This window comes from Mastacembelus armatus, chromosome 19, assembly GCF_900324485.2.
Source record: "Mastacembelus armatus chromosome 19, fMasArm1.2, whole genome shotgun sequence".
In the NCBI taxonomy this organism is placed as follows: Eukaryota; Metazoa; Chordata; class Actinopteri; order Synbranchiformes; family Mastacembelidae; genus Mastacembelus; species Mastacembelus armatus.
Genome location: NC_046651.1, coordinates 11,046,138 through 11,069,205, shown reverse-complemented (window position 1 = coordinate 11,069,205; position 23,068 = coordinate 11,046,138). Strand labels below are relative to the sequence as shown.

General features: G+C 40.3%; 1 protein-coding gene across 1 annotated transcript in view; it reads right to left on the bottom strand.

Moving 5' to 3' along the window:
* The window catches only part of LOC113135794 (alpha-tectorin), a 38,877-nt gene that overhangs the window by 3,131 nt on the left and 12,678 nt on the right, over nucleotides 1–23,068 (bottom strand). The window contains exons 21-39 of the mRNA XM_026316087.1: nucleotides 21,951–21,977; nucleotides 21,264–21,289; nucleotides 19,941–19,962; nucleotides 8,816–8,842; nucleotides 8,178–8,204; nucleotides 7,584–7,607; nucleotides 6,985–7,100; nucleotides 6,338–6,616; nucleotides 6,138–6,233; nucleotides 5,851–6,016; nucleotides 4,976–5,376; nucleotides 4,304–4,880; nucleotides 3,631–4,214; nucleotides 2,864–3,416; nucleotides 2,173–2,774; nucleotides 1,767–1,924; nucleotides 902–1,302; nucleotides 563–762; nucleotides 78–473 (exon numbers count right to left, since the gene is read on the bottom strand). Of these exons, the coding sequence (XP_026171872.1) occupies nucleotides 78–473; nucleotides 563–762; nucleotides 902–1,302; nucleotides 1,767–1,924; nucleotides 2,173–2,774; nucleotides 2,864–3,416; nucleotides 3,631–4,214; nucleotides 4,304–4,880; nucleotides 4,976–5,376; nucleotides 5,851–6,016; nucleotides 6,138–6,233; nucleotides 6,338–6,616; nucleotides 6,985–7,100; nucleotides 7,584–7,607; nucleotides 8,178–8,204; nucleotides 8,816–8,842; nucleotides 19,941–19,962; nucleotides 21,264–21,289; nucleotides 21,951–21,977 (4,682 nt within the window). The remainder of the gene's footprint in view (nucleotides 1–77; nucleotides 474–562; nucleotides 763–901; nucleotides 1,303–1,766; nucleotides 1,925–2,172; nucleotides 2,775–2,863; nucleotides 3,417–3,630; nucleotides 4,215–4,303; nucleotides 4,881–4,975; nucleotides 5,377–5,850; nucleotides 6,017–6,137; nucleotides 6,234–6,337; nucleotides 6,617–6,984; nucleotides 7,101–7,583; nucleotides 7,608–8,177; nucleotides 8,205–8,815; nucleotides 8,843–19,940; nucleotides 19,963–21,263; nucleotides 21,290–21,950; nucleotides 21,978–23,068) is intronic.

The window sequence follows — 23,068 nt, the reverse complement described above, 5'->3', positions numbered from 1 at the left end:
AAGAAGTGAAGAGGCACCTCTTGTTAGATGTCTGTAAAAGGTTATATAAATTAATTAAAATGATTAACCGAGTTTACCTTTACTCTTTTGTTGGGTCCAATCCTGATGGACACACTCTCTGGTTGATTTGAGAGGTGTATGTCCACTGCTGACACAAATGACACACGGTTGCTGCCTCTGTGATTATTGGTGGCTACAACCTGAAACTGGGTTTCATTGGGGCCGTGGCTCACACTCTGAGTGATGATGTAAGAACATGTGCCCTGGAAATCAGCCCGTGCCCCATCAAAGGTGATGTAATGTGGGTCTCCCCACACAGTGCAGGTAGACATTGCATCAAAACATCCCCGCTGGCCGTTTCTGATGGTGCATTCTTGTACTGGAGTGCAAGATGCAGCAGAGCAGCGCAGGTCATTGAGACCATGGCATTCACATCGTTGGGAGCAGCCCTCTGACCAGAAAGACTCACCAGCCTGCAACATGATATACAAAAATAAACATGACTTTCCTGAAAAGGTTGCTTATGTCAACTTTACAATTTATTAACTGGGACTTCACTTACATTATAGTAGAAGCCCTCATAGTGGCAGCCACAGCTTTGCTCAGGAACACAGCTCGACCCACTCCTGAGAAAGCCTTCATCACAGAAACAGCCCTCAGAGCAAGATTGCTCACATCTGGAATCATTGCTGCCACTGGCACAGGTGTGGCCACAATCTGTACCACACAGCTCATAATGGCTGTTGACTGGACAGTCAAGCCCTGTATCATTAAAAAAACAAATGATGGATGTTAGCCGGTTAAAATGAATTTTTTGAGCCAGTCAGTATGTAGAAGCAGTCCATTTTCTAAAAATCACATTTTGGCAGTTTATTAGGCTGACATTGTCTGGATTACTCACTGCAGGCGGTGTTCTGCCTCCATGGGTAGATTCGAACATTAGCAGACTGACAGGCAGTGGCATATGCTTGAATGGCCCTACACAGAAGATCTTGAGCCTCATTTCCCGACACACAGACATCAAACACACAGTCACTGAAATACGGTGCTGGGTCCACCTGTTCATGGCAGAAGCTGAAGGGGCCGCTGGCTGACTGAATCACCTCACACTGAGCTCTAGCAGGTTGCTCATCGACACATCGTGGGCAAGTGGAGCCACATCCATTACTGCAGCTGTAGTTGCCTGCTGCCTTCCAAGCTGTGCCAAACTCATCTGGAGTAGTGACTATTGTTCCAGATGGGATGCGGAAGTCATCATGTGGATTTCCATTGAAGTTTCCACAAAGTCCACATGTTTTTCCACTGTGGTGGAAAATATTCATAAGTTAGAAAATCGATGGTTATAAAATGGTTTAAACACATTTGAAAACCTAAAACTAGGTTTTATGTTCATGTTTAGATATATCTGCACTTTTAGGTTCTAACTGTTCTAATGGCTTGATCATGAAAACAAAAAACTTCTTTTTTTTTTGTAGAATTGTAAAAGCTTACTGCCAGAAGACCTGAGGGATTGTCCTAGTTCATGCATAGCAACAATATCAGACAAATATTGTAGGCTCATGCTAGACTATAAAGGTCTTATTTAGGAATTTCAAAATAAAATTGATATGGAACCAATATCGGTATTCAGAAGAGGTATGGTCAACATTTGGGAAATAGAGTTTTTGAGTGCTGAGGTTGTTGGCAATTCTGTGAAATGCATTTAGTTAAAAGCAGTATTTGAACATTAAAGTACTCAAATTTGAGCTGTGGTTGATGACAGTTACCTGTAATTTGAAGGCACAGAGACAGACACTGTACTCCATCCATCATATGTGACACTGAGGCCAAAATCAGCTCTGATAAATGTCTGGGATCCACTTGCAAAGACAGATACACGACCTCCATTCAAGAGAACTGGTAAATTCTGAGTTATTCCATTTACCTATGTAAAATGTGAAAAGAGCACATTATTATGTGTTTTATTACAGGACAGATGCTGTATTTTTAGAGTTTAATACTGATGATACAGTATTGAAGAGCATAACATATGATAGAATTATATTGACTTATAGCATAGATACATTTTAATAAAAATGTATTTAATTTAGAATAAAAATTAAATGGTGACTTTGATTTGTACAGAATGAGACCTTCCACTACTTTAAACATTTACAGTATTTCTCTACTCACCTCTACCACACCGCTGGTTTGCCTGGACACACGCACTTGGTAGCCCCACACATTCACAAACACTTCAGCTGTGATTGAAACTGGCCACCCATTCCATGGCTCATTCTTGGCTTCCACTGAAAACTGGTACATCAGTCCATCAGTGGTGTTACAAGGGGTCGCCAAGATATAACGGCAGGTTCCCTGGAAATCATAGGTCTTGCCATCAAATGTGAGGTAGTGAGGGTCACCAGATGCAGAGCAGGTGCCACGAGGATTGGGATGGCAGCCAAGCTCACCCCCCACCACACGGCAGGACTCCTGTGGACCACAGGACATGGGGATACACTGGACTACCCCAGTTGTGCCATCACAGGTACACAAGCTCTGACATTCCTCGCCATCCCAGAACTGTTCGCCACCTTGCCGATAATTTCCTTCATGATAGCATCCGCAGGATGTTGGTGGCACGCACTGGTTACCATTGAGGACAAAACCATCATCACACTGGCAGCCCTCCTGGCACACAGCGTCACAGGAGAAGGGGAAAGTGAGGCTAGGGCAGGTGGAAGGGCATGAGGATCCACAGACTTCATAGTGGCTGTTTTGAGGGCAGGTTGCATCTAAAGAAAAACAAAGATCATTTCAGTAAGATCATTGCATATTTTTATATGATTTATAAACTTTAACCAAAACAAGAGACAGTGCGTACCACAGCCAGCTGCATTCCTCCAGGGTCCTAGGGCTACACCCTTCTGTTGACACATTAGTGCATAATCTCGTAGGACCTCACATCGTGCTGATTCTGGATCTGTAGATGCTCTTAGGATTTCCACACATATATCTACTTGCTGCTGTGGGTCTACCAGGTTCCAGCACTGGGTAAATGGCCCACCTGGTGAGCGAAGTATGCCACAGTACTCACTAGAACTGTAATTTCTAGTAGGGTAGTCATTTCTATTTGCCACGCAGTGTGCAGCCAGGGAGCCATCTCGCCAACTGTCTCCGAAGTCCTGAGAGCTGTTGACCAGGATGCCGGTGGGTGTGCGATAGTCATCATGTGGCTGCCCATTGTAATTACCACAGAGTCCACCCAGTGAATCATGGTAGACACCAGGTGCAGTGATACTCACGAAGTGAGGCAAGACTATCTGCACAGTTACGCCAAAGGAGGTGCGGAGCATGATACTGTGGATGCTGTTGTGGTAGATTTGCATTCGGTTGGATGCTGAGCTGAAGGGTAATCTGATCAGCTGGTCATTGACCTAAAGGCACATTTAAACAGCCAATGTCAGATTTCTTGGGTGACAAGATTCTCAATTTTCATCAAAAAATGTTGTAGTAAATTTTGCAAAAGGTAGAAACAATAATTATTAGTAAAACAACTAATTATTAGTAAAGCCTTCTCTTGGTGTCACCACCACCACCACCATTTCTCATATTTATCTTCAAAAGTTGAAATATATTTTAGTCACTTACTTGAACTGTACTGCTTCCTGTCATCTCAATGGACACATTTGTCCCCTCTGCCTCAAACCTTAGCACACTGACAAAACCCTGCTGGCCTCTGGGCACTTTTTCTGCTGTCACCACAAAGTCTGGGTGACTAGTTGATCCCATCACTTTGGCAAGAGTCAGTCGACACGCCCCTGGATACTGATATGCCAGTCCATCAAATGTCTGATATGACCCTGGGCCCCTTATCCTGCATGTTGCATAGCTGTTAGGCCTGCATCCTCTTTGTCCCTCTGCCATACTGCATGTTTCAAGTGGGCCACAGCCATGGGGCTGACAGGTCATGGAGCCATAACTGCAGCTACAGCGTCTCCCACAGTTCTCATCTAGTATTACAGTTTCTCCAGAGCGGTAGTAGCGACCCTCAAAGTTGCAGCCACACTCAGCATGAGGGACACAGACCCCAGCACTGAGGATGTATCCTGAGTTGCAGATGCAGCTTTCCTGGGGAGGGAGAGGGCAGTTGTTGGTAGAATTGGGATTGGCACAGGTAGCTGGACATCCTGTCCCCTGGGACTCAAAGTGGCTGTTGGCTGGGCAGGGGATTTCTAGGCAACAAAGACAAAATTGATGTTGACTTTATGGACATTTCATCCAATGCATGTTTTGAATAATGCCGAATGACTGACAGACATACCACAGAAACCTGTTCTCCTCCAGCTTGACAGCTGGACACCATTCTGTTGACACTGACTTGCGTATACATTTAGGGCTCGGCACAGAATGGGCTGGTACCCCCCTCCTACACACACATCATACACACAACTCTCCATGAACCGTGCTGGGGGAAGTTGTTGATGGCAAGCAGCAAAAGGTCCAGAAGTGCTCTGGAGGATACCACAGTGGTCAGTGTTGCTGTAGAAAGTTAATTGATCATGAGTGCAGGCAGCACAGTCCAGGCCTCCACAAATCCCCTCACAGCCAGGCTCATTGTCTCCTGATGCTTTCCAGCTGTTGGCAAAGTCCACATCAGAGCTCACAACCTCGCCTTGGCGGGTTCGAAAGTCATCCCTGGGGTCATTGTTGAAGTTTCCACACAGGCCACACGTTGCATTTTGGTAAGTGTACGGCACACTGATCTGGACATAGTGATAGGCGTCATAGGATACCGTCAAACCAAAGTCAGTACTGACAATCACAGAAAATCCTGACTCATAAATCTGGATGGTACCGTTTCTAAGGAAGACCGGAGTGCGTGCGAAATTTCCATTGACCTGTAAGCAAAACCAGCAATCAGAGATGATTTAATTTAAAAAATTAACTAAATAAAAATATAACAGTAAACGTAAACTAAGCCTTTATTACCAACCTTAGCTTCACCACGATGTCCTTTGACAAGCTCAATAGTTTCATTATAGACATAAACTTTGACCAGTCGTGTCCAGGAAACATGTGTGGTGCCGCGGTGCTCATTCTTGCCCTCTACTCTATAGTAGGGCAACGCACGACCACACTGCTCAGAGAGAACGTAAGTGCAGGTGCCTTGAAAGTGGAACACTGTGTTATCGAAGGTGTAGTAATGTGGATCTCCGCTTATGGTACAGGTGCCTCTCTGCACTGTCTGGCAGGAATACTGAAAGGCTGTTGGCTGGCAAATCTGGGAAAAGGTGCAGGGTTGTGTGACACACTGCAGGCCTGCTGAGGTGCAGGTGCACTTCTCTGTGCATGTACTGTCGCTCCAGAACGAGTCACCTCGCTGCACAGATTGACCTTTAAAGAAAATAAGTTCATTGAAATATATGAAGACTATAACCCTTTAAACCATTTGACCTGTAAATTTTTGGTGGACATTTTTGCCATTTTAGTGCCATTTAATAAAAGACAGTAGAATGGTGTCAGTAAATAAAGAGATAAAGAGGAGAATGACACTAAAGATAGATCTCCAAACCATTGCTGTGGTCAACTTTTAAACCTTCTAGACCACAAGACTTTGGATTTTTGAGAACTAGTTTGGCATACCAAAACTACTCACTAATTCAATTTCATGCAATTTAGTGTTCATCTCCTGTATTTCATCATCTTCTAATGCAATAGCTGTTCAGTGCACAATAAAGTCAGCAGTGTGCACCATATAGCATTTTGTTCAGTGGTTCCACAACAGGATACATTTAGTATTATTATTGTTAGATGAGATATCTTCATGCAATGATGACAACTTTATAGTAGGGTCAACTCAGTTCTTACCATTGAATGTACAGCCTCTTGATCCAAAGTCTGTCCGAAAGGCCCAGCAACCAGGAACGTTGACATTGCTGCGTAGGCTGAAAACTGAGTTACTGCCTGTTGCATCTGAGGTGAATGACCCAGGGATGGTGAAATGGTGAGGAGAGCTGACTGTGTCATACCCAGCCTGTAAAATTCATGTCATAAAGATACATTTCATTATGTGTCTTGATCTTTGTGTTTTCCGATACTACAATCAGTAGTAGTTGTAATGTACTAGATACAGTAAAGTTTTTGTAGGCTCTAACCTGTACACTGCGACCTGTTGATGCTATTCTCCCATAGTTCATCAACACAAATGAGTACCGGCCTCCAGAGATCAAGACTGCTTGGACTGTTGTTTGCTGAAAAAAATTTAACTCATGTTTTTAGAATGAGGACAACAATATTAAATTAAATACACATTAAGTTAAAATGCATTTCCTTCATTTAGATGAGGATGACTTACTGTTCCAGTAGTTGGAAAGTAGGCCACCTGATACCATGTTGCAACAAAGACCCATTCAGCATTGAAGTGCAGTGTTGGGAAGTAGGTATTAATGTCATGTGTAGCTCGCTGGAGGACACTTCCGCTGGTGTATTGATTGTAGTAGACTGCACCATTTCCTCTGTTGTCTAAATCTGTCCAGAATGGAGCGATGATGTCTCTGGGTCCATACATTGGAAAACTTTGAGGTGTGTAACTATACCATGGGGAGTCAAAGGTCAGATGTCCATTGTGGTTCACCTGGAAACAAGTAAATTAGTTATTATAAACAATGGAGCCTGAACAAAGGATTAGTAGATTCTGTATTGGCTACTGTAATTGACAATTGACTAAATATAACAACCATATTTATTGCTACAGTATTTCAAAGTATAATGAAAGTATGTAAATAGATACACAGATTATTTAAAATGCTGACACTGGAGTTTAAATTAAATATGCAGTATTTTAAAAATGGTGCCTTCATTTTTCTGATTTTATATATTTTTGAAAACTTACAATTTAGCACTACTGTTTTGCTAAACAAGACATGAAGATATGATTCTTCAACAAAACAATCCAACCATTCATATGGCTATGTTTAGTTTGCTAAAACTATTCTCACATACATAAATCTGATTATACGATTGTCCGAAGTAAACAAAAGCTCGATGCAGGGGGATTTGCGGTGAACTTCCATCGTCTGATCGAGAGCTTTCTGTTCCATAAATTGGGTAGAGGTGCTCTAGAAAGAACAACATACATCAGTACACCATAATGTCACTATTGGCATGGCAACAGGTGAAATATCCTGGGTGGAACCTATGGGGGCAGAAAAACTCTGCATTTAAATTTGGAGACTTCTTTCATTTATAACCACAAATCTACAAATTGAGAAGAATTGATTCGTGGAAGAAGCCATTTTACATTCTCATGCATCTAAGGAATCCCAGAATAACAATTAGCTCTAGACAGACAACAATATTATGTTGAAAAAGTAAGAGAGCTGCATTTTGGAATCTCATGACTCATTAATACTAAATATTTCACATTTGACACATTGAAAAATGTGTGATGTGAATTTACAATAATAAACAAGTTTTTCATATCCATAGTGGTGCTCAAAATCTTATGGACAGTAAACATTATTGTTACTTCAAAATGAACACCTGAAATTAAATTGGACAGAAGCTGTTCAAACTACTAATACTAATTGAATAAAGCTTACCAGTTGAACGTGGAGTCTCTGTAGCTGTGAAAAGAAATTCATGAATAAATCAAGTGTCATAATGTGCAACCTCCCTAGACTCTACACCAGGGGGAGCCAACTCCAGTCCTTGAGGGCCACTGCTGTCAAACTATTTCTTTAACCTCCTAAGCTTTGGTTTGGCTTGCATTTTAGAGTTGTTCTATAATAATTCACATAATTAAGTATTATGGTGCAGACAACCAAAAATGTGATGTCCACATATGTGGACGCCAGGTCGTAGGAGTTTAAGTGGTACGAAACACCAGCATTTGAATTGGATGTTCTTATAGATAATTATGTACATTACTTTAAGATGTCTGCAGCCAATTTCTATAGTCTCCACCAGTGCTTAATGCAGGTCAAATTCCTATTCATAGTTGATATAATTTTGACTTTTAGAGGAACAAGTGAATTCAAATTTGACCCAAGTTGTTCAAAGTCACTCATTTCCTCTGACATCAGTCAGTCATGAAACAGTGACATTAGTTCTAATCTAGTAGTAATAGTAATATTTGACATCAGCTTTTTATTCTGACGTGATCAAAACATTAGTTTATCAAAGGTTCAGCTTACCAGGTGGTGGGGTTGTTGTTGTAGTCTCTGTAGATGTGAAAACAAATTCATGAATAAATCAAGTGTCATAATGTGCAACCTCCCTAGACTCTACACCAGGGGGAGCCAACTCCAGTCCTTGAGGGTCACTGCCCTGCTTGTTTTCCAACGATCCCTGACCACTGCTGATTACCTGGATCAGGTGTGTTCAGTTTATCACAAGCTGGAAGGGCAGTTGGAAAATAAGCAGGGCAGTGGGTCTAGAGGACCAGAGTTGGATACTCCTGCTCGACACCATTAGCTTTTATAAGCTCAGAGAATGTCACACTATTTCTTTCAGTGGCTCTAAACACGACCATTTAAAGTGTATGCTATTATAGAGAATTCATGTACATTAAGCTGACTGCAGCCAATTTCTATAGTCTCCACCAGTGCTTAATGCAGGTCAAATTCCTATTCATAGTTGATATAATTTTGACTTTTAGAGGAACAAGTGAATTCAAATTTGACCCAAGTTGTTCAAAGTCACTCATTTCCTCTGACATCAGTCAGTCATGAAACAGTGACATTAGTTCTAATCTAGTAGTAATAGTAATATTTGACATCAGCTTTTTATTCTGACGTGATCAAATAAGTAGTTTATCAAAGGTTCAGCTTACCAGGTGGTGGGGTTGTTGTTGTAGTCTCTGTAGATGTGAAAACAAATTCATGAATAAATCAAGTGTCATAATGTGCAACCTCCCTAGACTCTACACCAGGGGGAGCCAACTCCAGTCCTTGAGGACCACTGCTGTCACTCCTAAGCTTTGGTTTGGCTTGCATTTTAGAGTTGTTCTAGCTATTGGGACTGAGGTGGAACCAATTCATATACTAGCCAGATATTATCTGAAGCACTTGTAAGTGTCCACACTTGTGTACAACAGGTTTCATTTACACATAATTAAGTATTATGGTGCAGACAACCAAAAATGTGATGTCCACATATGTGGACGCCAGGTCGTAGGAGTTTAAGTGGTACCAAACACCAGCATTTGAATTGGATGTTCTTATAGATAATTATGTACATTACTTTAAGTTGTCTGCTGCCAATTTCTATAGTCTCCACCAGTGCTTAATGCAGGTCAAATTCCTATTCATAGTTGACATAATTTTGACTTTTAGAGGAACAAGTGAATTCAAATTTGACCCAAGTTGTTCAAAGTCACTCATTTCCTCTGACATCAGTCAGTCATGAAACAGTGACATTAGTTCTAATCTAGTAGTAATAGTAATATTTGACATCAGCTTTTTATTCTGACGTGATCAAACATTAGTTTATCAAAGGTTCAGCTTACCAGGTGGTGGGGTTGTTGTTGTAGTCTCTGTAGATGTGAAAACAAATTCATGAATAAATCAAGTGTCATAATGTGCAACCTCCCTAGACTCTACACCAGGGGGAGCCAACTCCAGTCCTTGAGGGTCACTGCCCTGCTTGTTTTCCAACGATCCCTGACCACTGCTGATTACCTGGATCAGGTGTGTTCAGTTTATCACAAGCTGGAAGGGCAGTTGGAAAATAAGCAGGGCAGTGGGTCTAGAGGACCAGAGTTGGATACTCCTGCTCGACACCATTAGCTTTTATAAGCTCAGAGAATGTCACACTATTTCTTTCAGTGGCTCTAAACACGACCATTTAAAGTGTATGCTATTATAGAGAATTCATGTACATTAAGCTGACTGCAGCCAATTTCTATAGTCTCCACCAGTGCTTAATGCAGGTCAAATTCCTATTCATAGTTGACATAATTTTGACTTTTAGAGGAACAAGTGAATTCAAATTTGACCCAAGTTGTTCAAAGTCACTCATTTCCTCTGACATCAGTCAGTCATGCAACAGTGACATTAGTTCTAATCTAGTAGTAATAGTAATATTTGACATCAGCTTTTTATTCTGACGTGATCAAATAAGTAGTTTATCAAAGGTTCAGCTTACCAGGTGGGGGGTTGTTGTTGTAGTCTCTGTAGATGTGAAAACAGATTCATGAATAAATCAAGTGTCATAATGTGCAACCTCCCTAGACTCTACACCAGGGGGAGCCAACTCCAGTCCTTGAGGGCCACTGCTGTCACACTATTTCTTTAACCTCCAAAGCTTTGGTTTGGCTTGCATTTTAGAGTTGTTCTAGCTATTAGGGTTGAGGTGGAACCAATTCATATACTAGCCAGATATTATCTGAAGCACTTGTAAGTGTCCACACTTCTGTACAACAGGTTTCATTTACACATAATTAAGTATTATGGTGCATGCAACCAAAAATGTGATGTCCACATATGTGGACGCCAGGTCGTAGGAGGTTAAGTGGCACCAAACACTGGCATTTGAATTGGATGTTTTTATAGACAATTATGTACATTACTTTAAGTTGTCTGCTGCCAATTTCTATAGTCTCCACCAGTGCTTAATGCAGGTCAAATTCCTATTCATAGTTGACATAATTTTGACTTTTAGAGGAACAAGTGAATTCAAATTTGACCCAAGTTGTTCAAAGTCACTCATTTCCTCTGACATCAGTCAGTCATGAAACAGTGACATTAGTTCTAATCTAGTAGTAATAGTAATATTTGACATCAGCTTTTTATTCTGACGTGATCAAAACATTACTTTATCAAAGGTTCAGCTTACCAGGTGGTGGGGTTGTTGTTGTAGTCTCTGTAGATGTGAAAACAAATTCATGAATAAATCAAGTGTCATAATGTGCAACCTCCCTAGACTCTACACCAGGGGGAGCCAACTCCAGTCCTTGAGGGTCACTGCCCTGCTTGTTTTCCAACGATCCCTGACCACTGCTGATTACCTGGATCAGGTGTGTTCAGTTTATCACAAGCTGGAAGGGCAGTTGGAAAATAAGCAGGGCAGTGGGTCTAGAGGACCAGAGTTGGATACTCCTGCTCGACACCATTAGCTTTTATAAGCTCAGAGAATGTCACACTATTTCTTTCAGTGGCTCTAAACACGACCATTTAAAGTGTATGCTATTATAGAGAATTCATGTACATTAAGCTGACTGCAGCCAATTTCTATAGTCTCCACCAGTGCTTAATGCAGGTCAAATTCCTATTCATAGTTGACATAATTTTGACTTTTAGAGGAACAAGTGAATTCAAATTTGACCCAAGTTGTTCAAAGTCACTAATTTCCTCTGACATCAGTCAGTCATGCAACAGTGACATTAGTTCTAATCTAGTAGTAATAGTAATATTTGACATCAGCTATTTATTCTGACGTGATCAAATAAGTAGTTTATCAAAGGTTCAGCTTACCAGGTGGTGTTGTTGTAGTCTCTGTAGATGTGAAAACAAATTCATGAATAAATCAAGTGTCATAATGTGCAACCTCCCTAGACTCTACACCAGGGGGAGCCAACTCCAGTCCTTGAGGACCACTGCTGTCACTCCTAAGCTTTGGTTTGGCTTGCATTTTAGAGTTGTTCTAGCTATTGGGACTGAGGTGGAACCAATTCATATACTAGCCAGATATTATCTGAAGCACTTGTAAGTGTCCACACTTGTGTACAACAGGTTTCATTTACACATAATTAAGTATTATGGTGCAGACAACCAAAAATGTGATGTCCACATATGTGGACGCCAGGTCGTAGGAGGTTAAGTGGCACCAAACACTGGCATTTGAATTGGATGTTTTTATAGACAATTATGTACATTACTTTAAGTTGTCTGCTGCCAATTTCTATAGTCTCCACCAGTGCTTAATGCAGGTCAAATTCCTATTCATAGTTGACATAATTTTGACTTTTAGAGGAACAAGTGAATTCAAATTTGACTCAAGCTGTTCAAAGTCACTCATTTCCTCTGACATCAGTCAGTCATGCAACAGTGACATTAGCTCTAATCTAGTAGTAATAGTAATATTTGACATCAGCTATTTATTCTGACGTGATCAAATAAGTAGTTTATCAAAGGTTCAGCTTACCAGGTGGTGGGGTTGTTGTTGTAGTCTCTGTAGATGTGAAAACAAATTCATGAATAAATCAAGTGTCATAATGTGCAACCTCCCTAGACTCTACACCAGGGGGAGCCAACTCCAGTCCTTGAGGGTCACTGCCCTGCTTGTTTTCCAACGATCCCTGACCACTGCTGATTACCTGGATCAGGTGTGTTCAGTTTATCACAAGCTGGAAGGGCAGTTGGAAAATAAGCAGGGCAGTGGGTCTAGAGGACCAGAGTTGGATACTCCTGCTCGACACCATTAGCTTTTATAAGCTCAGAGAATGTCACACTATTTCTTTCAGTGGCTCTAAACACAACCATTTAAAGTGTATGCTATTATAGAGAATTCATGTACATTAAGCTGACTGCAGCCAATTTCTATAGTCTCCACCAGTGCTTAATGCAGGTCAAATTCCTATTCATAGTTGACATAATTTTGACTTTTAGAGGAACAAGTGAATTCAAATTTGACCCAAGTTGTTCAAAGTCACTCATTTCCTCTGACATCAGTCAGTCATGCAACAGTGACATTAGTTCTAATCTAGTAGTAATAGTAATATTTGACATCAGCTTTTTATTCTGACGTGATCAAATAAGTAGTTTATCAAAGGTTCAGCTTACCAGGTGGTGTTGTTGTAGTCTCTGTAGATGTGAAAACAGATTCATGAATAAATCAAGTGTCATAATGTGCAACCTCCCTAGACTCTACACCAGGGGGAGCCAACTCCAGTCCTTGAGGGCCACTGCTGTCACACTATTTCTTTAACCTCCAAAGCTTTGGTTTGGCTTGCATTTTAGAGTTGTTCTAGCTATTAGGGTTGAGGTGGAACCAATTCATATACTAGCCAGATATTATCTGAAGCACTTGTAAGTGTCCACACTTCTGTACAACAGGTTTCATTTACACATAATTAAGTATTATGGTGCATGCAACCAAAAATGTGATGTCCACATATGTGGACGCCAGGTCGTAGGAGGTTAAGTGGCACCAAACACTGGCATTTGAATTGGATGTTTTTATAGACAATTATGTACATTACTTTAAGTTGTCTGCTGCCAATTTCTATAGTCTCCACCAGTGCTTAATGCAGGTCAAATTCCTATTCATAGTTGACATAATTTTGACTTTTAGAGGAACAAGTGAATTCAAATTTGACCCAAGTTGTTCAAAGTCACTCATTTCCTCTGACATCAGTCAGTCATGAAACAGTGACATTAGTTCTAATCTAGTAGTAATAGTAATATTTGACATCAGCTTTTTATTCTGACGTGATCAAAACATTAGTTTATCAAAGGTTCAGCTTACCAGGTGGTGGGGTTGTTGTTGTAATCTCTGTAGATGTGAAAACAAATTCATGAATAAATCAAGTGTCATAATGTGCAACCTCCCTAGACTCTACACCAGGGGGAGCCAACTCCAGTCCTTGAGGGTCACTGCCCTGCTTGTTTTCCAACGATCCCTGACCACTGCTGATTACCTGGATCAGGTGTGTTCAGTTTATCACAAGCTGGAAGGGCAGTTGGAAAATAAGCAGGGCAGTGGGTCTAGAGGACCAGAGTTGGATACTCCTGCTCGACACCATTAGCTTTTATAAGCTCAGAGAATGTCACACTATTTCTTTCAGTGGCTCTAAACACGACCATTTAAAGTGTATGCTATTATAGAGAATTCATGTACATTAAGCTGACTGCAGCCAATTTCTATAGTCTCCACCAGTGCTTAATGCAGGTCAAATTCCTATTCATAGTTGACATAATTTTGACTTTTAGAGGAACAAGTGAATTCAAATTTGACCCAAGTTGTTCAAAGTCACTCATTTCCTCTGACATCAGTCAGTCATGCAACAGTGACATTAGTTCTAATCTAGTAGTAATAGTAATATTTGACATCAGCTATTTATTCTGACGTGATCAAATAAGTAGTTTATCAAAGGTTCAGCTTACCAGGTGGTGTTGTTGTAGTCTCTGTAGATGTGAAAACAAATTCATGAATAAATCAAGTGTCATAATGTGCAACCTCCCTAGACTCTACACCAGGGGGAGCCAACTCCAGTCCTTGAGGACCACTGCTGTCACTCCTAAGCTTTGGTTTGGCTTGCATTTTAGAGTTGTTCTAGCTATTGGGACTGAGGTGGAACCAATTCATATACTAGCCAGATATTATCTGAAGCACTTGTAAGTGTCCACACTTGTGTACAACAGGTTTCATTTACACATAATTAAGTATTATGGTGCAGACAACCAAAAATGTGATGTCCACATATGTGGACGCCAGGTCGTAGGAGGTTAAGTGGCACCAAACACTGGCATTTGAATTGGATGTTTTTATAGACAATTATGTACATTACTTTAAGTTGTCTGCTGCCAATTTCTATAGTCTCCACCAGTGCTTAATGCAGGTCAAATTCCTATTCATAGTTGACATAATTTTGACTTTTAGAGGAACAAGTGAATTCAAATTTGACTCAAGCTGTTCAAAGTCACTCATTTCCTCTGACATCAGTCAGTCATGCAACAGTGACATTAGCTCTAATCTAGTAGTAATAGTAATATTTGACATCAGCTATTTATTCTGACGTGATCAAATAAGTAGTTTATCAAAGGTTCAGCTTACCAGGTGGTGGGGTTGTTGTTGTAGTCTCTGTAGATGTGAAAACAAATTCATGAATAAATCAAGTGTCATAATGTGCAACCTCCCTAGACTCTACACCAGGGGGAGCCAACTCCAGTCCTTGAGGGTCACTGCCCTGCTTGTTTTCCAACGATCCCTGACCACTGCTGATTACCTGGATCAGGTGTGTTCAGTTTATCACAAGCTGGAAGGGCAGTTGGAAAATAAGCAGGGCAGTGGGTCTAGAGGACCAGAGTTGGATACTCCTGCTCGACACCATTAGCTTTTATAAGCTCAGAGAATGTCACACTATTTCTTTCAGTGGCTCTAAACACAACCATTTAAAGTGTATGCTATTATAGAGAATTCATGTACATTAAGCTGACTGCAGCCAATTTCTATAGTCTCCACCAGTGCTTAATGCAGGTCAAATTCCTATTCATAGTTGACATAATTTTGACTTTTAGAGGAACAAGTGAATTCAAATTTGACCCAAGTTGTTCAAAGTCACTCATTTCCTCTGACATCAGTCAGTCATGCAACAGTGACATTAGTTCTAATCTAGTAGTAATAGTAATATTTGACATCAGCTTTTTATTCTGACGTGATCAAATAAGTAGTTTATCAAAGGTTCAGCTTACCAGGTGGTGTTGTTGTAGTCTCTGTAGATGTGAAAACAGATTCATGAATAAATCAAGTGTCATAATGTGCAACCTCCCTAGACTCTACACCAGGGGGAGCCAACTCCAGTCCTTGAGGGCCACTGCTGTCACACTATTTCTTTAACCTCCAAAGCTTTGGTTTGGCTTGCATTTTAGAGTTGTTCTAGCTATTAGGGTTGAGGTGGAACCAATTCATATACTAGCCAGATATTATCTGAAGCACTTGTAAGTGTCCACACTTCTGTACAACAGGTTTCATTTACACATAATTAAGTATTATGGTGCATGCAACCAAAAATGTGATGTCCACATATGTGGACGCCAGGTCGTAGGAGGTTAAGTGGCACCAAACACTGGCATTTGAATTGGATGTTTTTATAGACAATTATGTACATTACTTTAAGTTGTCTGCTGCCAATTTCTATAGTCTCCACCAGTGCTTAATGCAGGTCAAATTCCTATTCATAGTTGACATAATTTTGACTTTTAGAGGAACAAGTGAATTCAAATTTGACCCAAGTTGTTCAAAGTCACTCATTTCCTCTGACATCAGTCAGTCATGAAACAGTGACATTAGTTCTAATCTAGTAGTAATAGTAATATTTGACATCAGCTTTTTATTCTGACGTGATCAAAACATTACTTTATCAAAGGTTCAGCTTACCAGGTGGTGGGGTTGTTGTTGTAGTCTCTGTAGATGTGAAAACAAATTCATGAATAAATCAAGTGTCATAATGTGCAACCTCCCTAGACTCTACACCAGGGGGAGCCAACTCCAGTCCTTGAGGGTCACTGCCCTGCTTGTTTTCCAACGATCCCTGACCACTGCTGATTACCTGGATCAGGTGTGTTCAGTTTATCACAAGCTGGAAGGGCAGTTGGAAAATAAGCAGGGCAGTGGGTCTAGAGGACCAGAGTTGGATACTCCTGCTCGACACCATTAGCTTTTATAAGCTCAGAGAATGTCACACTATTTCTTTCAGTGGCTCTAAACACAACCATTTAAAGTGTATGCTATTATAGAGAATTCATGTACATTAAGCTGACTGCAGCCAATTTCTATAGTCTCCACCAGTGCTTAATGCAGGTCAAATTCCTATTCATAGTTGACATAATTTTGACTTTTAGAGGAACAAGTGAATTCAAATTTGACCCAAGTTGTTCAAAGTCACTCATTTCCTCTGACATCAGTCAGTCATGCAACAGTGACATTAGTTCTAATCTAGTAGTAATAGTAATATTTGACATCAGCTATTTATTCTGACGTGATCAAATAAGTAGTTTATCAAAGGTTCAGCTTACCAGGTGGTGTTGTTGTAGTCTCTGTAGATGTGAAAACAAATTCATGAATAAATCAAGTGTCATAATGTGCAACCTCCCTAGACTCTACACCAGGGGGAGCCAACTCCAGTCCTTGAGGACCACTGCTGTCACTCCTAAGCTTTGGTTTGGCTTGCATTTTAGAGTTGTTCTAGCTATTGGGACTGAGGTGGAACCAATTCATATACTAGCCAGATATTATCTGAAGCACTTGTAAGTGTCCACACTTGTGTACAACAGGTTTCATTTACACATAATTAAGTATTATGGTGCAGACAACCAAAAATGTGATGTCCACATATGTGGACGCCAGGTCGTAGGAGGTTAAGTGGCACCAAACACTGGCATTTGAATTGGATGTTTTTATAGACAATTATGTACATTACTTTAAGTTGTCTGCTGCCAATTTCTATAGTCTCCACCAGTGCTTAATGCAGGTCAAATTCCTATTCATAGTTGACATAATTTTGACTTTTAGAGGAACAAGTGAATTCAAATTTGACTCAAGCTGTTCAAAGTCACTCATTTCCTCTGACATCAGTCAGTCATGCAACAGTGACATTAGCTCTAATCTAGTAGTAATAGTAATATTTGACATCAGCTATTTATTCTGACGTGATCAAATAAGTAGTTTATCAAAGGTTCAGCTTACCAGGTGGTGGGGTTGTTGTTGTAGTCTCTGTAGATGTGAAAACAAATTCATGAATAAATCAAGTGTCATAATGTGCAACCTCCCTAGACTCTACACCAGGGGGAGCCAACTCCAGTCCTTGAGGGTCACTGCCCTGCTTGTTTTCCAACGATCCCTGACCACTGCTGATTACCTGGATCAGGTGTGTTCAGTTTATCACAAGCTGGAAGGGCAGTTGGAAAATAAGCAGGGCAGTGGGTCTAGAGGACCAGAGTTGGATACTCCTGCTCGACACCATTAGCTTTTATAAGCTCAGAGAATGTCACACTATTTCTTTCAGTGGCTCTAAACACAACCATTTAAAGTGTATGCTATTATAGAGAATTCATGTACATTAAGCTGACTGCAGCCAATTTCTATAGTCTCCACCAGTGCTTAATGCAGGTCAAATTCCTATTCATAGTTGACATAATTTTGACTTTTAGAGGAACAAGTGAATTCAAATTTGACCCAAGTTGTTCAAAGTCACTCATTTCCTCTGACATCAGTCAGTCATGCAACAGTGACATTAGTTCTAATCTAGTAGTAATAGTAATATTTGACATCAGCTTTTTATTCTGACGTGATCAAATAATATTATTCAAAGGTTCAGCTTACCAGGTGGGGTTGTGTTGTAGTCTCTGTAGATGTGAAAACAAATTCATGAATAAATCAAGTGTCATAATGTGCAACCTCCCTAGACTCTACACCAGGGGGAGCCAACTCCAGTCCTTGGGCATGCCCTGCTGTTCCAACGATCCTGCCACTGCTGATTACTGGTCATGTGTGTTGTTTATCACAAGCTGGAAGGCGTGGAAAATAGCAGGGCAGCTGGGTCTAGGGACCAGGTTGATACTCTGTCGACACCATTAGCTTTTATAAGCTCAGAGAATGTTCACACTATTTCTTTCATGGCTCTAAACACGACCATTTAAAGTGTATTCTATTATAGAGAATTCATGTACATTAGCTGACTGCAGCCAATTTCTATGTCTCCACCAGTGCTTAATGCAGGTCAAATTCCTATTCATAGTTGACTAATTTTGACTTTTAGAGAACAGTGAATTCAAATTTGACCCAAGTTGTTCAAAGTCACTCATTTCCTCTGACATCAGTCAGTCATGCAACAGTGACATTAGTTCTAATCTAGTAGTAATAGTAATATTTGACATCAGCTATTTATTCTGACGTGATCAAATAAGTAGTTTATCAAAGGTTCAGCTTACCAGGTGGTGTTGTTGTAGTCTCTGTAGATGTGAAAACAAATTCATGAATAAATCAAGTGTCATAATGTGCAACCTCCCTAGACTCTACACCAGGGGGAGCCAACTCCAGTCCTTGAGGACCACTGCTGTCACTCCTAAGCTTTGGTTTGGCTTGCATTTTAGAGTTGTTCTAGCTATTGGGACTGAGGTGGAACCAATTCATATACTAGCCAGATATTATCTGAAGCACTTGTAAGTGTCCACACTTGTGTACAACAGGTTTCATTTACACATAATTAAGTATTATGGTGCAGACAACCAAAAATGTGATGTCCACATATGTGGACGCCAGGTCGTAGGAGGTTAAGTGGCACCAAACACTGGCATTTGAATTGGATGTTTTTATAGACAATTATGTACATTACTTTAAGTTGTCTGCTGCCAATTTCTATAGTCTCCACCAGTGCTTAATGCAGGTCAAATTCCTATTCATAGTTGACATAATTTTGACTTTTAGAGGAACAAGTGAATTCAAATTTGACTCAAGCTGTTCAAAGTCACTCATTTCCTCTGACATCAGTCAGTCATGCAACAGTGACATTAGCTCTAATCTAGTAGTAATAGTAATATTTGACATCAGCTATTTATTCTGACGTGATCAAATAAGTAGTTTATCAAAGGTTCAGCTTACCAGGTGGTGGGGTTGTTGTTGTAGTCTCTGTAGATGTGAAAACAAATTCATGAATAAATCAAGTGTCATAATGTGCAACCTCCCTAGACTCTACACCAGGGGGAGCCAACTCCAGTCCTTGAGGGTCACTGCCCTGCTTGTTTTCCAACGATCCCTGACCACTGCTGATTACCTGGATCAGGTGTGTTCAGTTTATCACAAGCTGGAAGGGCAGTTGGAAAATAAGCAGGGCAGTGGGTCTAGAGGACCAGAGTTGGATACTCCTGCTCGACACCATTAGCTTTTATAAGCTCAGAGAATGTCACACTATTTCTTTCAGTGGCTCTAAACACAACCATTTAAAGTGTATGCTATTATAGAGAATTCATGTACATTAAGCTGACTGCAGCCAATTTCTATAGTCTCCACCAGTGCTTAATGCAGGTCAAATTCCTATTCATAGTTGACATAATTTTGACTTTTAGAGGAACAAGTGAATTCAAATTTGACCCAAGTTGTTCAAAGTCACTCATTTCCTCTGACATCAGTCAGTCATGCAACAGTGACATTAGTTCTAATCTAGTAGTAATAGTAATATTTGACATCAGCTTTTTATTCTGACGTGATCAAATAAGTAGTTTATCAAAGGTTCAGCTTACCAGGTGGTGTTTGTTGTAGTCTCTGTAGATGTGAAAACAAATTCATGAATAAATCAAGTGTCATAATGTGCAACCTCCCTAGACTCTACACCAGGGGGAGCCAACTCCAGTCCTTGAGGGCCACTGCTGTCACACTATTTCTTTAACCTCCAAAGCTTTGGTTTGGCTTGCATTTTAGAGTTGTTCTAGCTATTGGGACTGAGGTGGAACCAATTCATATACTAGCCAGATATTATCTGAAGCACTTGTAAGTGTCCACACTTGTGTACAACAGGTTTCATTTACACATAATTAAGTATTATGGTGCAGACAACCAAAAATGTGATGTCCACATATGTGGACGCCAGGTCGTAGGAGTTTAAGTGGTACCAAACACCAGCATTTGAATTGGATGTTCTTATAGATAATTATGTACATTACTTTAAGTTGTCTGCAGCCAATTTCTATAGTCTCCACCAGTGCTTAATGCAGGTCAAATTCCTATTCATAGTTGATATAATTTTGACTTTTAGAGGAACAAGTGAATTCAAATTTGACCCAAGTTGTTCAAAGTCACTCATTTCCTCTGACATCAGTCAGTCATGAAACAGTGACATTAGTTCTAATCTAGTAGTAATAGTAATATTTGACATCAGCTTTTTATTCTGACGTGATCAAACATTAGTTTATCAAAGGTTCAGCTTACCAGGTGGTGGGGTTGTTGTTGTAGTCTCTGTAGATGTGAAAACAAATTCATGAATAAATCAAGTGTCATAATGTGCAACCTCCCTAGACTCTACACCAGGGGGAGCCAACTCCAGTCCTTGAGGGTCACTGCCCTGCTTGTTTTCCAACGATCCCTGACCACTGCTGATTACCTGGATCAGGTGTGTTCAGTTTATCACAAGCTGGAAGGGCAGTTGGAAAATAAGCAGGGCAGTGGGTCTAGAGGACCAGAGTTGGATACTCCTGCTCGACACCATTAGCTTTTATAAGCTCAGAGAATGTCACACTATTTCTTTCAGTGGCTCTAAACACGACCATTTAAAGTGTATGCTATTATAGAGAATTCATGTACATTAAGCTGACTGCAGCCACTTTCTATAGTCTCCACCAGTGCTTAATGCAGGTCAAATTCCTATTCATAGTTGACATAATTTTGACTTTTAGAGGAACAAGTGAATTCAAATTTGACCCAAGTTGTTCAAAGTCACTCATTTCCTCTGACATCAGTCAGTCATGCAACAGTGACATTAGTTCTAATCTAGTAGTAATAGTAATATTTGACATCAGCTTTTTATTCTGACGTGATCAAATAAGTAGTTTATCAAAGGTTCAGCTTACCAGGTGGGGGGTTGTTGTTGTAGTCTCTGTAGATGTGAAAACAAATTCATGAATAAATCAAGTGTCATAATGTGCAACCTCCCTAGACTCTACACCAGGGGGAGCCAACTCCAGTCCTTGAGGGCCACTGCTGTCAACTATTTCTTTAACCTCAAGCTTTGGTTTGGCTTGCATTTTAGAGTTGTTCTAGCTATTGGGACTGAGGTGGAACCAATTCATATACTAGCCAGATATTATCTGAAGCACTTGTAAGTGTCCACACTTGTGTACAACAGGTTTCATTTACACATAATTAAGTATTATGGTGCATGCAACCAAAAATGTGATGTCCACATATGTGGACGCCAGGTCGTAGGAGGTTAAGTGGCACCAAACACTGGCATTTGAATTGGATGTTTTTATAGACAATTATGTACATTACTTTAAGTTGTCTGCTGCCAATTTCTATAGTCTCCACCAGTGCTTAATGCAGGTCAAATTCCTATTCATAGTTGATATAATTTTGACTTTTAGAGGAACAAGTGAATTCAAATTTGACCCAAGTTGTTCAAAGTCACTCATTTCCTCTGACATCAGTCAGTCATGCAACAGTGACATTAGCTCTAATCTAGTAGTAATAGTAATATTTGACATCAGCTATTTATTCTGACGTGATCAAATAAGTAGTTTATCAAAGGTTCAGCTTACCAGGTGGTGTTGTTGTAGTCTCTGTATCTGTGAAAACAGATTAATGAATAAATCAAGTGTCATAATGTGCAACCTCCCTAGACTCTACACCAGGGGGAGCCAACTCCAGTCCTTGAGGACCACTGCTGTCACTCCTAAGCTTTGGTTTGGCTTGCATTTTAGAGTTGTTCTAGCTATTGGGACTGAGGTGGAACCAATTCATATACTAGCCAGATATTATCTGAAGCACTTGTAAGTGTCCACACTTGTGTACAACAGGTTTCATTTACACATAATTAAGTATTATGGTGCAGACAACCAAAAATGTGATGTCCACATATGTGGACGCCAGGTCGTAGGAGTTTAAGTGGTACCAAACACCGGCATTTGAATTGGATGTTCTTATAGATAATTATGTACATTACTTTAAGTTGTCTGCAGCCAATTTCTATAGTCTCCACCAGTGCTTAATGCAGGTCAAATTCCTATTCATAGTTGATATAATTTTGACTTTTAGAGGAACAAGTGAATTCAAATTTGACCCAAGTTGTTCAAAGTCACTCATTTCCTCTGACATCAGTCAGTCATGAAACAGTGACATTAGTTCTAATCTAGTAGTAATAGTAATATTTGACATCAGCTTTTTATTCTGACGTGATCAAAACATTAGTTTATCAAAGGTTCAGCTTACCAGGTGGTGGGGTTGTGTTGTAGTCTCTTTAGATGTGAAAACAAATTCATGAATAAATCAAGTGTCATAATGTGCAACCTCCCTAGACTCTACACCAGGGGGAGCCAACTCCAGATCCTTGAGGGTCACTGCCCTGCTTGTTTTCCAACGATCCCTGACCACTGCTGATTACCTGGATCAGGTGTGGTTCAGTTTATCACAAGCTGGAAGGGCAGTTGGAAAATAAGCAGGGCAGTGGGTCTAGAGGACCAGAGTTGGATACTCCTGCTCGACACCATTAGCTTTTATAAGCTCAGAGAATGTCACACTATTTCTTTCAGTGGCTCTAAACACGACATTTAAAGTGTATGCTATTATAGAGAATTCATGTACATTAAGCTGACTGCAGCCAATTTCTATAGTCTCCACCAGTGCTTAATGCAGGTCAAATTCCTATTCATAGTTGACA